Raw genomic sequence first — 12,610 nt, 5'->3', positions numbered from 1 at the left:
ACTTTCAAAGGATGTAGATAACCTGTACAGCCCCCAAATATCTCCACAACCACGACAGGCAGAGGTGAAAAAGAAAAGCCCTTACCTTGATGGCATGGTTTGTTCAATCCGTTGGAGGACTTGACCAGTAACCTGTAAATCAATAACTTAGTTCTCATATATAGATCCAGCCAACATATGAAAAAGAGAGGCCTAAACTCTCAGTTTAGTTTTAAAGTGTTACACTGCAATATTCTGTAACTGTTATTATAATCCTGTTATTTCAGGATTATAAAGTGCTTCACAAATCAAATACTCGATTTTTAACACTGAACTGTCTCTTTTACTTTATTTTGCAGAGAAATTTGTAATGTTTACACGCAAGCAATTGTAACAGTTCAGGCTTTTGTGAAAGTTTAGCACACAGGTTTATTTTTTATTTCACTGCAAAACTGTAAGCACTTGTATTATAAATGGGTCTGTACATTTTATATTACTTTTACAAGCTACTTACAGCATGTACATAATGACACCTATGCTCCAAATGTCACACTGTTGGCTGTAGTCATAGGCACTGAAAACTTCAGGGGCTGCCAACCAAGCAGAAAAAATAGTATTAATAATACAAAAAAAAACTTTTAAATGCTTAAACACAAAGCATGAAGAATGTGCTGATGTGGTATAATTTATTCCCATATGTAAAGAGGAACCAACAGCAGATGTTTAAATGAATAATGTACAGACCTTAACAATTCATGCTGGTGTGTCCTCACTTTTATCATTTAGCTGTAAAGGGGGTGGTGACATCGTGACATTAGCTGTATGATTAAACTTAGTATTCTTTTTCCCCACAGTAAGTTACTAAAGCAGTAATCATAACAGACTGACTTAAAGTATTGCAAGACACCATACAAACTTTTATTTTTCTCCTAGATATGTGTAGTACCTAAGGCACAGGGGCTTTTGCAAAACACAAGAGCCTCTGTTGGCACACATTAGCTTGAATACATCATATGATGAACAAAATCAATGCCAAAATACTCTATTTTTTTTTCAAACATATTTCCATCATATGATGAACAAAATCAATGCCAAAACACCCTAATTTTTTTTTTCAAACCTATTTATTTATATCCTTGATTAAAAATTCACAAATTATAATCTATTCACTAATCACAGTATATCTTTTCAGTCACATGTCAAAAAGATACTGCTTTGGAGCCATCCCAGTGATATTTTATCTACAGTATCATGGGAGATGTGGTTGTGAGTTCACAGCAAAATTTATGGTCTTTTCTTTATAATCTATTCACTAATCACAGTATATCTTTTCAGTCACATGTCAAAAAGATACTACTTTGGAGCCATCTCAGTGATATTTTATCTACTGTATCATGGGAGATGTGGTTGTGAGTTCATAGCAAAATTTACAGTCTTTTCTTCCAGACGAAATACTTATCCCCAGTAAGGAACAGAAGACAAAAACCTTCACACAGTAGAAGAGGAGACTGACAGAGAGAAGGGTTGTCCCACCAAGCCAAACAGCTTGGTTAACTGTCATCTTGGCTTTTTATGTTTTAAGTAGGTACCAAGCTTCAGATATCTAATTAATATGTCGAGGGACTGGGAACCATTAATGTAATGGTTTGATAATACCACAACTGGTAAAACAAGACTTTAAAGGAGATTGCAGAGAGAAGGGTTGTCCCACCAAGCCAAACAGCTTGGTTAACTGTCATCTTGGCTTTTTATGTTTTAAGTAGGTACCAAGCTTCAGATATCTAATTAATATGTTGAGGGACTGAGAACCATTAATGTAATGGTTTGATAATACCACAACTGGTAAAACAAGACTTCAAAGGAGATTGTTACCATTAGTATTGCCAAACTGGCCAAATACTACAGTTCCATCTCATTCTTAATCAATTGCTTTGAGAATATTTTAAACCAGCAGTAGTTCATGCCATTAACATCCTAGGAAAACTTACAAAATTATATAAAGTTTATAACTTTATATACATATCCTACAGAAAATAAAATGATTGAATCGGGAAATCGTTATTACTTTTACAGTTATTTTTTTAATTAATAAATCAGTCTGTTTAAATCGTGAATTTCCACAAGTCTCACGCACAAGAAGGGAACATATAAAAGACTGAAATAAGACAAAAGGAAAACATAAGTATAGAGGGACAAAATCAGAAAGGAAAAACGAGGAGCAACTAACAAGGGATGTAACTAAAAATGAAATAATCTATAAGTATATGAGTGGTAGGAAGACAATGAATAAAGAGGCTGGTATTGCATTCAACCAAGAATGCAATTGATAGATGATGCTCAGACGGCAAACTTATTTAATGTCTTCTTACATCAGTCTTAACCAAAATGTCAACCGCAAGCAGGGGCTTGCACAATCAATATCAATGACAAAGGGGCAAGACCTCAGTTTTTTACAGAGAAGCAAAAGGTCAGCCAGTACTTAGGCTGGAATTTTAAAATCAGCCATAAACGATAAAGTTCATTCTAGAGTACTTTAAAAACTGACAAGATTTTTCAGAGCTATAAGTGGTTCAAGAAGCACTAGTGGAAGGCAAGTGAAATACTTGAAAACTGAAAAAGGCAATCATGGTATCCAGCCATAAGAGGGTGGGACAGTTGGCATTAAAGAATTACAGATGTGTCCCATCAATTTTAATTCCCAGGAAAATACTGGAAATAATAAGCACCTAGATGAAAACAAAGAGGTAAGTAACAGCCATTACGTACCAATCAGGAACAAATCTCCATGTAGCACAGGCTGACAGGCTTTGGGGTTAGAGGAGGGACACTAAATATCACATATCTCTATTTTAGTAAGGCTTTTGATACTGATTCATGCAACTTTGTTCATAGTACTGTCTGCATTAAAATTCCACAGGAACAATGCACGCATGTTTATAAAGAACACTTCTCAGAAAATACTTGTAACTTGTTCGTTGTCAAAGTGGAAGGCTGCATCAAAGGATGTTTTGTAGGTGTCTGGCCTAGGTATGACACCATTACAATCGATGACCTGGATGATCCAAGAGTATGCTTACTAAATCTGAAGGCAACACCAAGCCAGGAATGGCTGTAAATACATTGAAAGATGAGCTCAGAATGCAAACATGAGGAGAAGAGCTGGTCAGACAGCAGCTCAAGGACTGTTGTGAATCAAACCAAATGTGAGTTAACAGTTCCAGTGTTACCAGACAACACCTCTGAGAGGCAGGACTAGCACAGAGCAGCCACTCTGGTACAAAACCTCTTAGTGCATGCCCACCCTTTCTGAGGAGGCCAAGGCCAACACTCCTCCCCTTGTCTGGGTTCGAAGCCTGCTTAAAGGTGAAAAAACAGGCCAATGACCTGATTTCCAGCACTTACCTCATGTTCTTTTGTATGGACTTCAGAGTCCCTAAATAAATTACAAAAAGACAGCCATCACCTGTGTTTTAGGCCTCCAGTACTTAGAAACAATCTCTCCACTCAGCCCAGCACGGGTGAGGATTCTACTATTTATTGTGCTCAGTTTTGGATACTCCCATTTTGACATGACAGGTACCAAATGGAGCAAAGCGAGTCCGGTGCAAAGGTCGGAAATGCAGGATAGGACTGAGAAAATTCATTTTGTTAAGTTTAAAGTACAAGAAACCGAGGAAGGAGTGTGATACAGAATTGCTGAAAACAGGAAAGTGGCTACTGTTCTTCATACCCATGGTGGACAGGAAGAGAAATAATAGTCTGAAAATATGAAGCACAGTTCCACCATTTTCCATACCCCCACACACAGGCTCCCACCACCTCCTTTAGGTCAGCTCGAGCAATTATGTGGCTGCAGGTGAGTTAACTGAAAATTTATAATTAAAAAAGTGATTAGATCATGGCCTCTATATATAACTTTAAGCTGATTGTCAAACTGAAGGTTCAGGGTGGACAGGAGGAAAAGTTTCTGGAAGGACAATGAAGCATCAGACTAGAGTGCCTGGGAAGATTACGGAGTCTCCATTACTGGAGGTCTTTAAGTACCCTTTACACAAATATTCATCAGAAATGACTTAAGTATAGCTGCTTCTTTCTTTGGACAGAGAAATAAATAAATCAAATGACTTGAGGTTCCTTCTAGTGTTGAGACTCTATGTTTCTGTCACGATTAGTAAATTGGAAAGTAATTTCATCCCATGCAACCGCCTCACTTACAGAGGTATTTAATACTACTAGTATTTCATCAATCAATATGTCAGAAGGACTAATTATCTTCCTCCAAAAAGGGTTTCTTTTTTTTATTCAGTCTGTTATGAGCAAGCTATGAAATGCATTGCTGGTACATACCATTGAGGAAAAGAACTTCATAGAATTAAAAAGTGTATGCTATATTTGATAATGGAGTACTTTCTAGCATGCAGTATAAATCAGAAAGTGGTACAAATCTTTATATGACGGAATGCAAAGCATTCATTGCCTAAATAGGCAAAGTAAAAAAAACAACAAGGCAAACCAAAAAACAAATACACACAAAAAAAAAGAACCTGAAAAGCATGCCCTTTGGACAGGCTACATCATAATTACCTGCTTTTGTGGTTTTTTTAAACTTCCATTTCAACATCAAATAATAAGCAGTGTCATCCACTGGAATAGGCACATTGTTTGGATTGTAATTTTCTAAGAAAAAAAACTGGTTTAGAATTTAATCCCATTGTTTAGCTGGAGATTCCTCCAGGTTTCTGCAGCACATCAGATGTTACAAATTCGCTTTATGTAACCAGAGAGAGGCACTGTGATTCAGCTGGCACTGTTGGCTTCAAAAACACCCAGCAACAGAGAAAAATCTGACCTTCTAACAATGGAACATGTTACTTGCATTGAACTTAATTTACCATTAGTATAATGTAGATTGAGGCAATCTGAAGACAACACCACATAGAATGAAAATGCAGAGTGGGTGTTGCCTGCATGGAGGGCGTGGAAAATGCTCATGAGAAAATAAGAAAACATTAGTTCTGCATATCACTTAAGAGATTATAATAAGTACCTGCTGGCCTATAGGAGTGAAGAGAAAAAAATAGCAGAAAAGAAGTGCCCAACAATGAAGAGTACAACATCATGAAGGGATATCATTAATCAAGAACTCGGACTCCTCTACAGCAACATCTACCACCTGAACAAAATCTTTCCTAACTGCAGCCTTCTTTTGTTATAGCAGATATAGAGTTAATTTCATACAGCCTGTAGGTATTGATTATAAAGTGATGGCCTGCGTGATAACTGCTTTCGCTCTGAAGAGGTACAATCAGCTGGAATAGCTGTTTGTCCTCACTGCAGGAACCTGCTTGCTCATCTCCTTTGGAAACTTGACAGTGAGTGGAGTGAGAACGTCCCCTCAATCAACTGACCCAAGCGGTGATTGGCAGCAGCCCTCAGCTGGTGTGCAACAGCTCTACCTCTTTTCCCGTGAGTAGTTGGGAAGTATGGAGCTCTTCTGTCTCTCTTATGCAGAAGGGAGTTTGAAAAGTGGCCAGGTCACCTCTGGACACCAACAGCACATTTGCAAAAACCACCGGCACTTGATTTCGGATTCTTTGGTCAACAATGTCACCTGCCAACTTTGTCTAGGCTTTAAGTACCCATGAACCTTCCAAGGCAGGCTTAAAGGATGACATAACATTAAATACTATTCAAATTCTCAACCAGTGAAGAATTTCAGCTTTTGAACTTCCACAATAGCAAGAGAAAGAAGGAACATGTGTAGGCAAACATATTCCAGAGCTGATTTAAAAGAAATCATTGCTTGTTTTCTTCAGAGCCCCATTTATCTTCACTCTTTGTCTCTATGCTTGTTTTCTTCAGAGCCCCATTTATCTTGACTCCACTGAGCCATTTAGAGACAGATGATAAAGCCCAAGACTATTAAAAGAAACCTTTCCAAAAAAGCACTACCCATCACCTGTGCCTGAAAATGGGAGGTAAAGAACCTATGCAGCTGTTTTGCTTACCTACGTCTCAAAAGAACTGTGAAGGCTGATTGAATAACAGCACAATGAAATATAATTATTTCCAAGAGATCTTAGGTCATCCCAATGTTGTTTGGTAGAGGGAGCATTCAAATTAAAATGGTGATTCCATACCCTTCCAACAAAAGCTACAAGTAGCTGAAGAAATGATATTTTTCTGTAGGAAAAAATCTGACCTTGCAAGGCATGTACCTTAGCTTCATTTCCTTATAGCAGAACTCAAAATAAGGAGAATAAATTCTAACTGAAATTCAGAATACCACTAATGGATTGTCCTGTAATTACTTTGATGAGCAATTTGTTCCACTACCTAAGCATTATTTTTTTTATATAGTGCTTTTTTTTTCCTTGACATTCAAACTCACACTTAACTAAGTCCAACGGCATAGGGCAAATCCCTGCTGACCACTTTACGTTCTCTGTGAATGAAGCAGGTTGGGAAGCCAAACTACAGCAGACTGATGGTGGAGAGGCTACACTGCTGTGGACAAGGAGGAACAGAAACAGAAGTTAGAAGGTGAAGATAAACAAAACCAAGTTGCTGATAAATCAGAGTGGTGCTTGTTAAGAACCTAAATGAGAACCTAGACTCTCACATGAACATGGACAACTCCCCAGCTGACAGCTACAGCGTGCTCTCAGTGGGTCCATTCCTCCTCACAGCTGTTGGAACATGTAGCAGCAAGACAGAAAAATGGCTGGAAATGTGCCTTCATCATCTCCACCAGAAAGAGATGAACTTCGGCATGGCTCAAACCCAACTGAGCAGCAGATCTTCACCCACCACCATCCTCAGGGTAGCATTTTAGGGCCAGCCAATCAGTGAGTCAGCAGCTTTGGCATTTTTGCTGATCCATCCATACACTGATACAGATTCTACTGTGTCTCAAGTTGGTCTTTAAGAAAAAGAAGATACAAAGCGAAAATTTCACCTCCTGGAGGCAGTTTTCTGTTTGTTGTTCTGCTGTTCTGAACCAGGCATCAGAGTACACCACCAGCTCCAACATTCAACCAAAAGGTAATGAAAACCTTAGAAAATCTTAACTAAAAACAGGGAGTGTTACTTTTGCTTTTGTGTAAGATTAACTAAACTAATTTTATTCGGTATGGAAATAGAGTGAGCAACCTGAGAGACAGTGAGAATACACTCACATTTAGAAACTCTTTTCTAAACTTTTTTCTCTTGTATATTATCCTGGTATTCGCTTGAACCAACATTTGTGTGTCCACCCTCTCCTAACCCACAAAAAAATCTTTACAGTGGGCAAAGTTTTAACTGCAAAGATGAGCGGTGTTTGAGGCGTTTTTGAGGGGTCGGTTTGTTGGGTTTTTGTTAAAACAAAAAAACCTTAGCTGCACCTTTTGATTTTACTGGTCTCTACAAGTGAAAATTACTTCCTTAAGTTTACATTAGTTAAAATATTGGGAAGGAGTAAGATTATTGCATTTTGTCTCCTCAGCCCTTTAAGCACCACCTATTTGAGATATTAGTGAAGCCCTTTAAGCACCACCTATTTGAGATATTAATGAAATGAAAATGAAATGAAATAGGACCACATTATCACCACCTATTTGAGATATTAGTGAAATGAAAATGAAATGAAATGAAATGAAATGAAATGAAATGAAATGAAATGAAATGAAATGAAATAGGACCACATTATCGTTGCCTTAAAAGTTACCTGTAAGGAGACAAAGCTAAAAGTCTGTGTCTTTCAAAAAACTGTAATGCCATAAGCAGCACAATATCAAAGCCCTGGAACTAAGAAAAGTTGACTCAAAATATTAGAGTCACACTGTACATGATGGTGAAATAAGTGAGGTTTTGTCACAAATTTAGTATTTCCAGGATATTACAATTTAGCCACTCTTCTTAATGGGGAAAAATGGCAGGGGGAGGGTAGCAGCTCCTATGCTCTAGTAGCCCCTCGCAGGCATTTTGGGTGTTATAGATTAGGCTGTCATTACCTAAACTCAATTCTTTCTTCCCTGCTCCAAGTGACAAAACCATGAGGGGTTCTGACACGAGGAATTCTGACATTCAAAATGCAACATGATTTAAAAAAAAAAAAACACCAAAAAACCCAGCCAAAAAACAATACAAAACAAAAAAAACCTATTCACAGCATCTTCCATACAGATTTATATTAAATCAACAATATTCTTAATTTAAAAATTAATTACATCTTACAGCATCTGCTGGCTTCCTGTAACTGATGGCTTGGGACTATACTAGTGTAGACACAGACGAACACGGTACGGTTACTTTAAGGAAACTGATGGCTTGGGACTATACTAGTGTAGATATAGATGAACACAGTATGGTTACTTTAAGGATTTTTTTTTTTTTTAATTGATCTGGAAATATACTTACCTTTTTTTTTAAATAGAAGCCTTTTTCAACAGTAGCACTTAGCTTCCAAGATGATTCCTTCTTCCCCTAATAACACCATTTAGTAGCTCATTTCAAAAGCTGCTAATAGGAATCAAAAACAGGTCTCCCAGTAATACCTGGATATTAAAACCAGTTCTTGAAGCAGAACTGCTACAATTGTCATCTTACCTTTATATTTAATTTCATTTCATTTGCTTCATTGATGTCACTGCTTTTAACTAAAATGTTTTCCAGTTTTAGATCTCTGTGAAAAATATCTGCTGAGAGAGATAAAGAAATAATATGTTATCAGTTGCAGTGAAGACATTCTGACAGAAATGTTTTAAATTCTTTCATTTGAGTAATTTCTTTGATCAGTTCCAGTGCATTTTACTCTGAGCTACTGGAAGCCTAACCAAAAGCATCTTTCCCATTTCATCCAGGGAGTCATATAAGTATTTCAAATTTTCAAATTTCATTGCTTCCCATAGTCCTGTAATAAAGGAAAAAGTTCATGTTGGTTCAGTCCTTAATATCAGTAGATCAGCTGACGTAATCTAACAAAAAAGTAGTGTTTATATTGTATATTTATCAAATTTGCACATATTTTCATACCTGCAGTTCATTCTCATGTGCAAAACCAGTAGAAGTTTCTGCCATTCCAATGAGCACACAGAAGAAACAAGGCTTGTTTAGACAAGATACCATTCCATAACCCCCTCTTTCTCCATGGAAAAAACTGAAGGTAAAAAAAAATGCAGGATTTCTAATAATAGTGTGCTGTAACAGAAAGATTCATAATTTCTGTGTATAAAGCTCCAGAATTATTCACAATCCTACACTACCTACCAGTTCTAAATTTTTGGCTGGACAGGTTAACTCTGTTAGTACTGTGCAGATTTGGAATGCTTCTGTGCAGTGGATGAAAATGCAGATTTTTACCGAACCCTAAATGCGACGCATACTGTTGAGAAGTATCAGAAACAATCCCATTTTGCTTTTTTGCCTCCTGTAATAGACTGTGCATTTAACAACTAAACTAAGTTAATGTTATAATGCAAAGCAGTTGTGAGTTAGGAAACAATAATACATGTAATTATTGATAGCTGGTACAGAAAGAGAAATAAAAGAAAAATGGTAGCAGTTACTGCATATGTAAGAAAAATAAAGTTCTAGAAAAGCATTAATGTAGTATATTTTTCTTTTTCTTTACCAGACTATCTTTATACTATGAAATAAATAACAGATAAGAATAACAATCAGTAACTGTTGTTAAATATATGAACACTCAAAATCAATGAACATATGGGAGAGACAGAGGAACTTAATTATCCTTTCTGTGAAGATACGCTATTGCTGAAGCAAGATTCTGAATGATGTGCCTTGTCTCATTTTCTGTAAAACATCCTTTACTACAAAGAATTTTTTAGTTCTCCATCCTCACACAGCTCCATTACAAGATATATCTGCTAACATTAATAAAGACAGAATGTAATGATTTTGTTATTTCTGAGTTTTGTTTCTTTTAATGTAATAACAATATATATAATTAATAGCAGTGCTCCAGCTGCAGTGATGACCTAGAACCACAATGTACTTAGTATTCTATGAACAGGAGATAAAAGACAATTGACCTGCCACAAATATTGCCAACTGCTTACTACAAGAAATTCTCAAGCTTTCAAAACATGTACATTTAAAAAATGTATAAAAATACTATGTTTTCAAAACAAGTATGGATTTGGTTTACAGCCTTTTCCATTCAATGCATCATCATGACTTTTACAGAAAGCCTAAGAAAGTACCAACATTTGAAAAAATATAAAATGAAACTTTTCAGCACGTAGGAGTGAAAACTATAATACATTACTCAAATGATACTTCTGACCAATACACCAAAAAAATCCCCAAAACTTAAAACAAACACTTTTTTACATGTTTTACTGCAATATTTATATTGTGTTGTCATTATCAAGTCCTGGGAACTTTTCTGTTCAGCTCAGTATGAACACCTTTCCAATAAGTAATAGTAAGTTAAAGATAGAATGGTAGTAATTTAACCTAAAATATAAGATTTCCACCATTCTTTGGCTTTACAACAATTTACTGAAGCAACAGATATCTATAAACAATGGAAAGACTACTTATAATCTGATGTTTCCCCTCATTAGAAATGATACAGACATGCAAGAGGACCACCTTCCTTATAGAGCACTACAGCAAACAGACAGAGTAAAGAAACAACCCTGTAATTTTCATGGTGACTGTATTTAATTATTGTTGCAATATTTCTTAATAGAATAGGGAAGGGGGGGCGGGGGAGGAGGAGAAGATATGAGAATTGGAAGAAGGAAGAAATGAAAACCCCGGCTGTAACAATTGTCTCTAGCTATCAGAGACTGGCAAACAAAGCTGGCTTAGTCAGGTATTTCCTTTGACATAAACTGTTTTGTCCTCTGTTGAACTGCTAGTTTATATTACAGACAAGACAGAGTAAAGAAACAACCCTGTAATTTTCATGGTGACTGTATTTAATTACTGTTGCACTATTTCTTAATAGAATAGGGAAGGGGGGGAGGGGGAGAAGGAGAAGATATGAGAATTGGAAGAAGGCAGAAATGAAAACCCAGGCTGTAATAATTGTCTCTAGCTATCAGAGACTGGCAAACAAAGTTGGCTTAGTCAGGTATTTCCTTTGACATAAATTGTTTTGTCCTCTGTTGAACTGCTATTTATATTGCAGACATTGGCTTAGCAGGAATTTAGAGGCAAATAATATACAAATATGTCCACAAATTTTCAGTCAAGAGCTGTAGAATTTGTGTAAAATTACAAAACTGTTAAATAAAATATATAATGAGTTACCATGGAACAGAGACAGTTCTTCTTTTTGTTGGTTTTCCAGCCTACCAACACTAGTGCAGCAATTAATAAAATCTTACCTTTGGTATCTCAAGCATCTCTTCCAAGTGTATTAGAAGATCATGGTTCACTTTCTTTAAGTTGCTCACCTCCTGTTCAAGTAGCTTCATGGCAGAACTTCCACCCTTAGTCATGGATGGGAAACACATTTTACAAACATCACACTATTATTTTTTTCCAACAACAACAATTTTGTTTTTTTAAAAAGCTATAGGATGTATTAAAGAAATTAATGCCTTACATTCAGAAATATGACTACCAAATAAGCCCTAGTGTATTTCAAGATTCCACTGATCTAAGAAATTTGGCCTGTAACATCTTACAGTTTTAAATACACAATTCCACGAAATGTCCTGTAAGCCTTCAAGTTTGAGTAGTGTGAAAATGATTGTGATTGTGTGCAACCATTTTCACACTACCCAAACACACTGTATACCTATGAGACAAAAATTAAAAAGACTTTACTTGAATAGAATACATGATGTTTAATAAGTATCGAATACAAACTCCTCCAACAAAAGCTTTTAAAGTTTTTAACCAAATAATTTTAAAGTCTACAATATTAAAGAAGGAATTACAATACAAGACAAATATGTTTTGATCAATGCGTTAACGACTGCAGGAATGACAGGAAAGGAGACTCCATACATTGATAAGAATGAACTATGGAGAAATTAAAGAAAATTTCCAATTCAACTTCTGCCTAAATTTTAATGAACTATGGAGAAATTAAAGAAAATTTCAGATTCAACTTCTGCCTAATTTTTTTCACTTGCTATCACTAGTATAAGTATTTTCACATTGTTATGTAGCTGAAAAGTACCATGCTTTGTGGAGAATGAGGAAGTTGGAGATGCGCTGCTGAGCGAGAGCTGGGTGGGTGTTCTTGCATTGACGGGAAGGAAGCCTTGGGAACAGTAAAACAATGTCTTTATATGGTATTATTTGTGTGGTATGAAATCTAGCAAGGCAGTGTGAAAACAGATAACAAGGCAGAAAAGCAGATAACAGTGTATCGAAGCAGATAGTAATGTTTGGTTAGCCTAGATGTGTGAACACTTGTATGTAGCCAATTGCTCACAACGGTGCGTAGACATTCACCCACAACCTATGTCTGTAGAGAGCACGGCTCGTGATCAAAGGATAGAAACTATATGTGCTGTAAAAATGAAATATTAAAGGTCTTCGTCTTCGTTTCACCACTTGGAGGAGTCTGTGCCCTTTGTTGCCGCAATACTTGAAGGACATCAGGAGTTCAGTGGGTGGTAGGAAAAACAGAAAATTGCCCTCCACATGCAAGCTGTGACTC

The 12,610-nt window shown here is 36.4% G+C and overlaps 1 protein-coding gene across 1 annotated transcript in view; it reads right to left on the bottom strand.

Annotated features, from left to right (window-relative positions):
• Nucleotides 1–489: 489 nt before the first annotated feature.
• Nucleotides 490–12,610, bottom strand: part of STK33 (serine/threonine kinase 33) — a 51,148-nt gene continuing 39,027 nt past the window's right edge. The window contains 6 exon segments of the mRNA XM_014954828.1: nt 490–569; nt 2,941–3,031; nt 8,569–8,659; nt 9,714–9,803; nt 9,805–9,848; nt 11,322–11,426. Coding sequence (XP_014810314.1) covers nt 490–569; nt 2,941–3,031; nt 8,569–8,659; nt 9,714–9,803; nt 9,805–9,848; nt 11,322–11,426 — 501 coding nt within the window.

This window comes from Calidris pugnax, unplaced genomic scaffold (genome assembly GCF_001431845.1).
Source record: "Calidris pugnax isolate Ruff unplaced genomic scaffold, ASM143184v1 scaffold186, whole genome shotgun sequence".
NCBI classification, from domain to species: Eukaryota; Metazoa; Chordata; class Aves; order Charadriiformes; family Scolopacidae; genus Calidris; species Calidris pugnax.
Note: the sequence above shows the minus strand (reverse complement) of the source record. Positions and strands in the feature narration are given on the sequence as shown.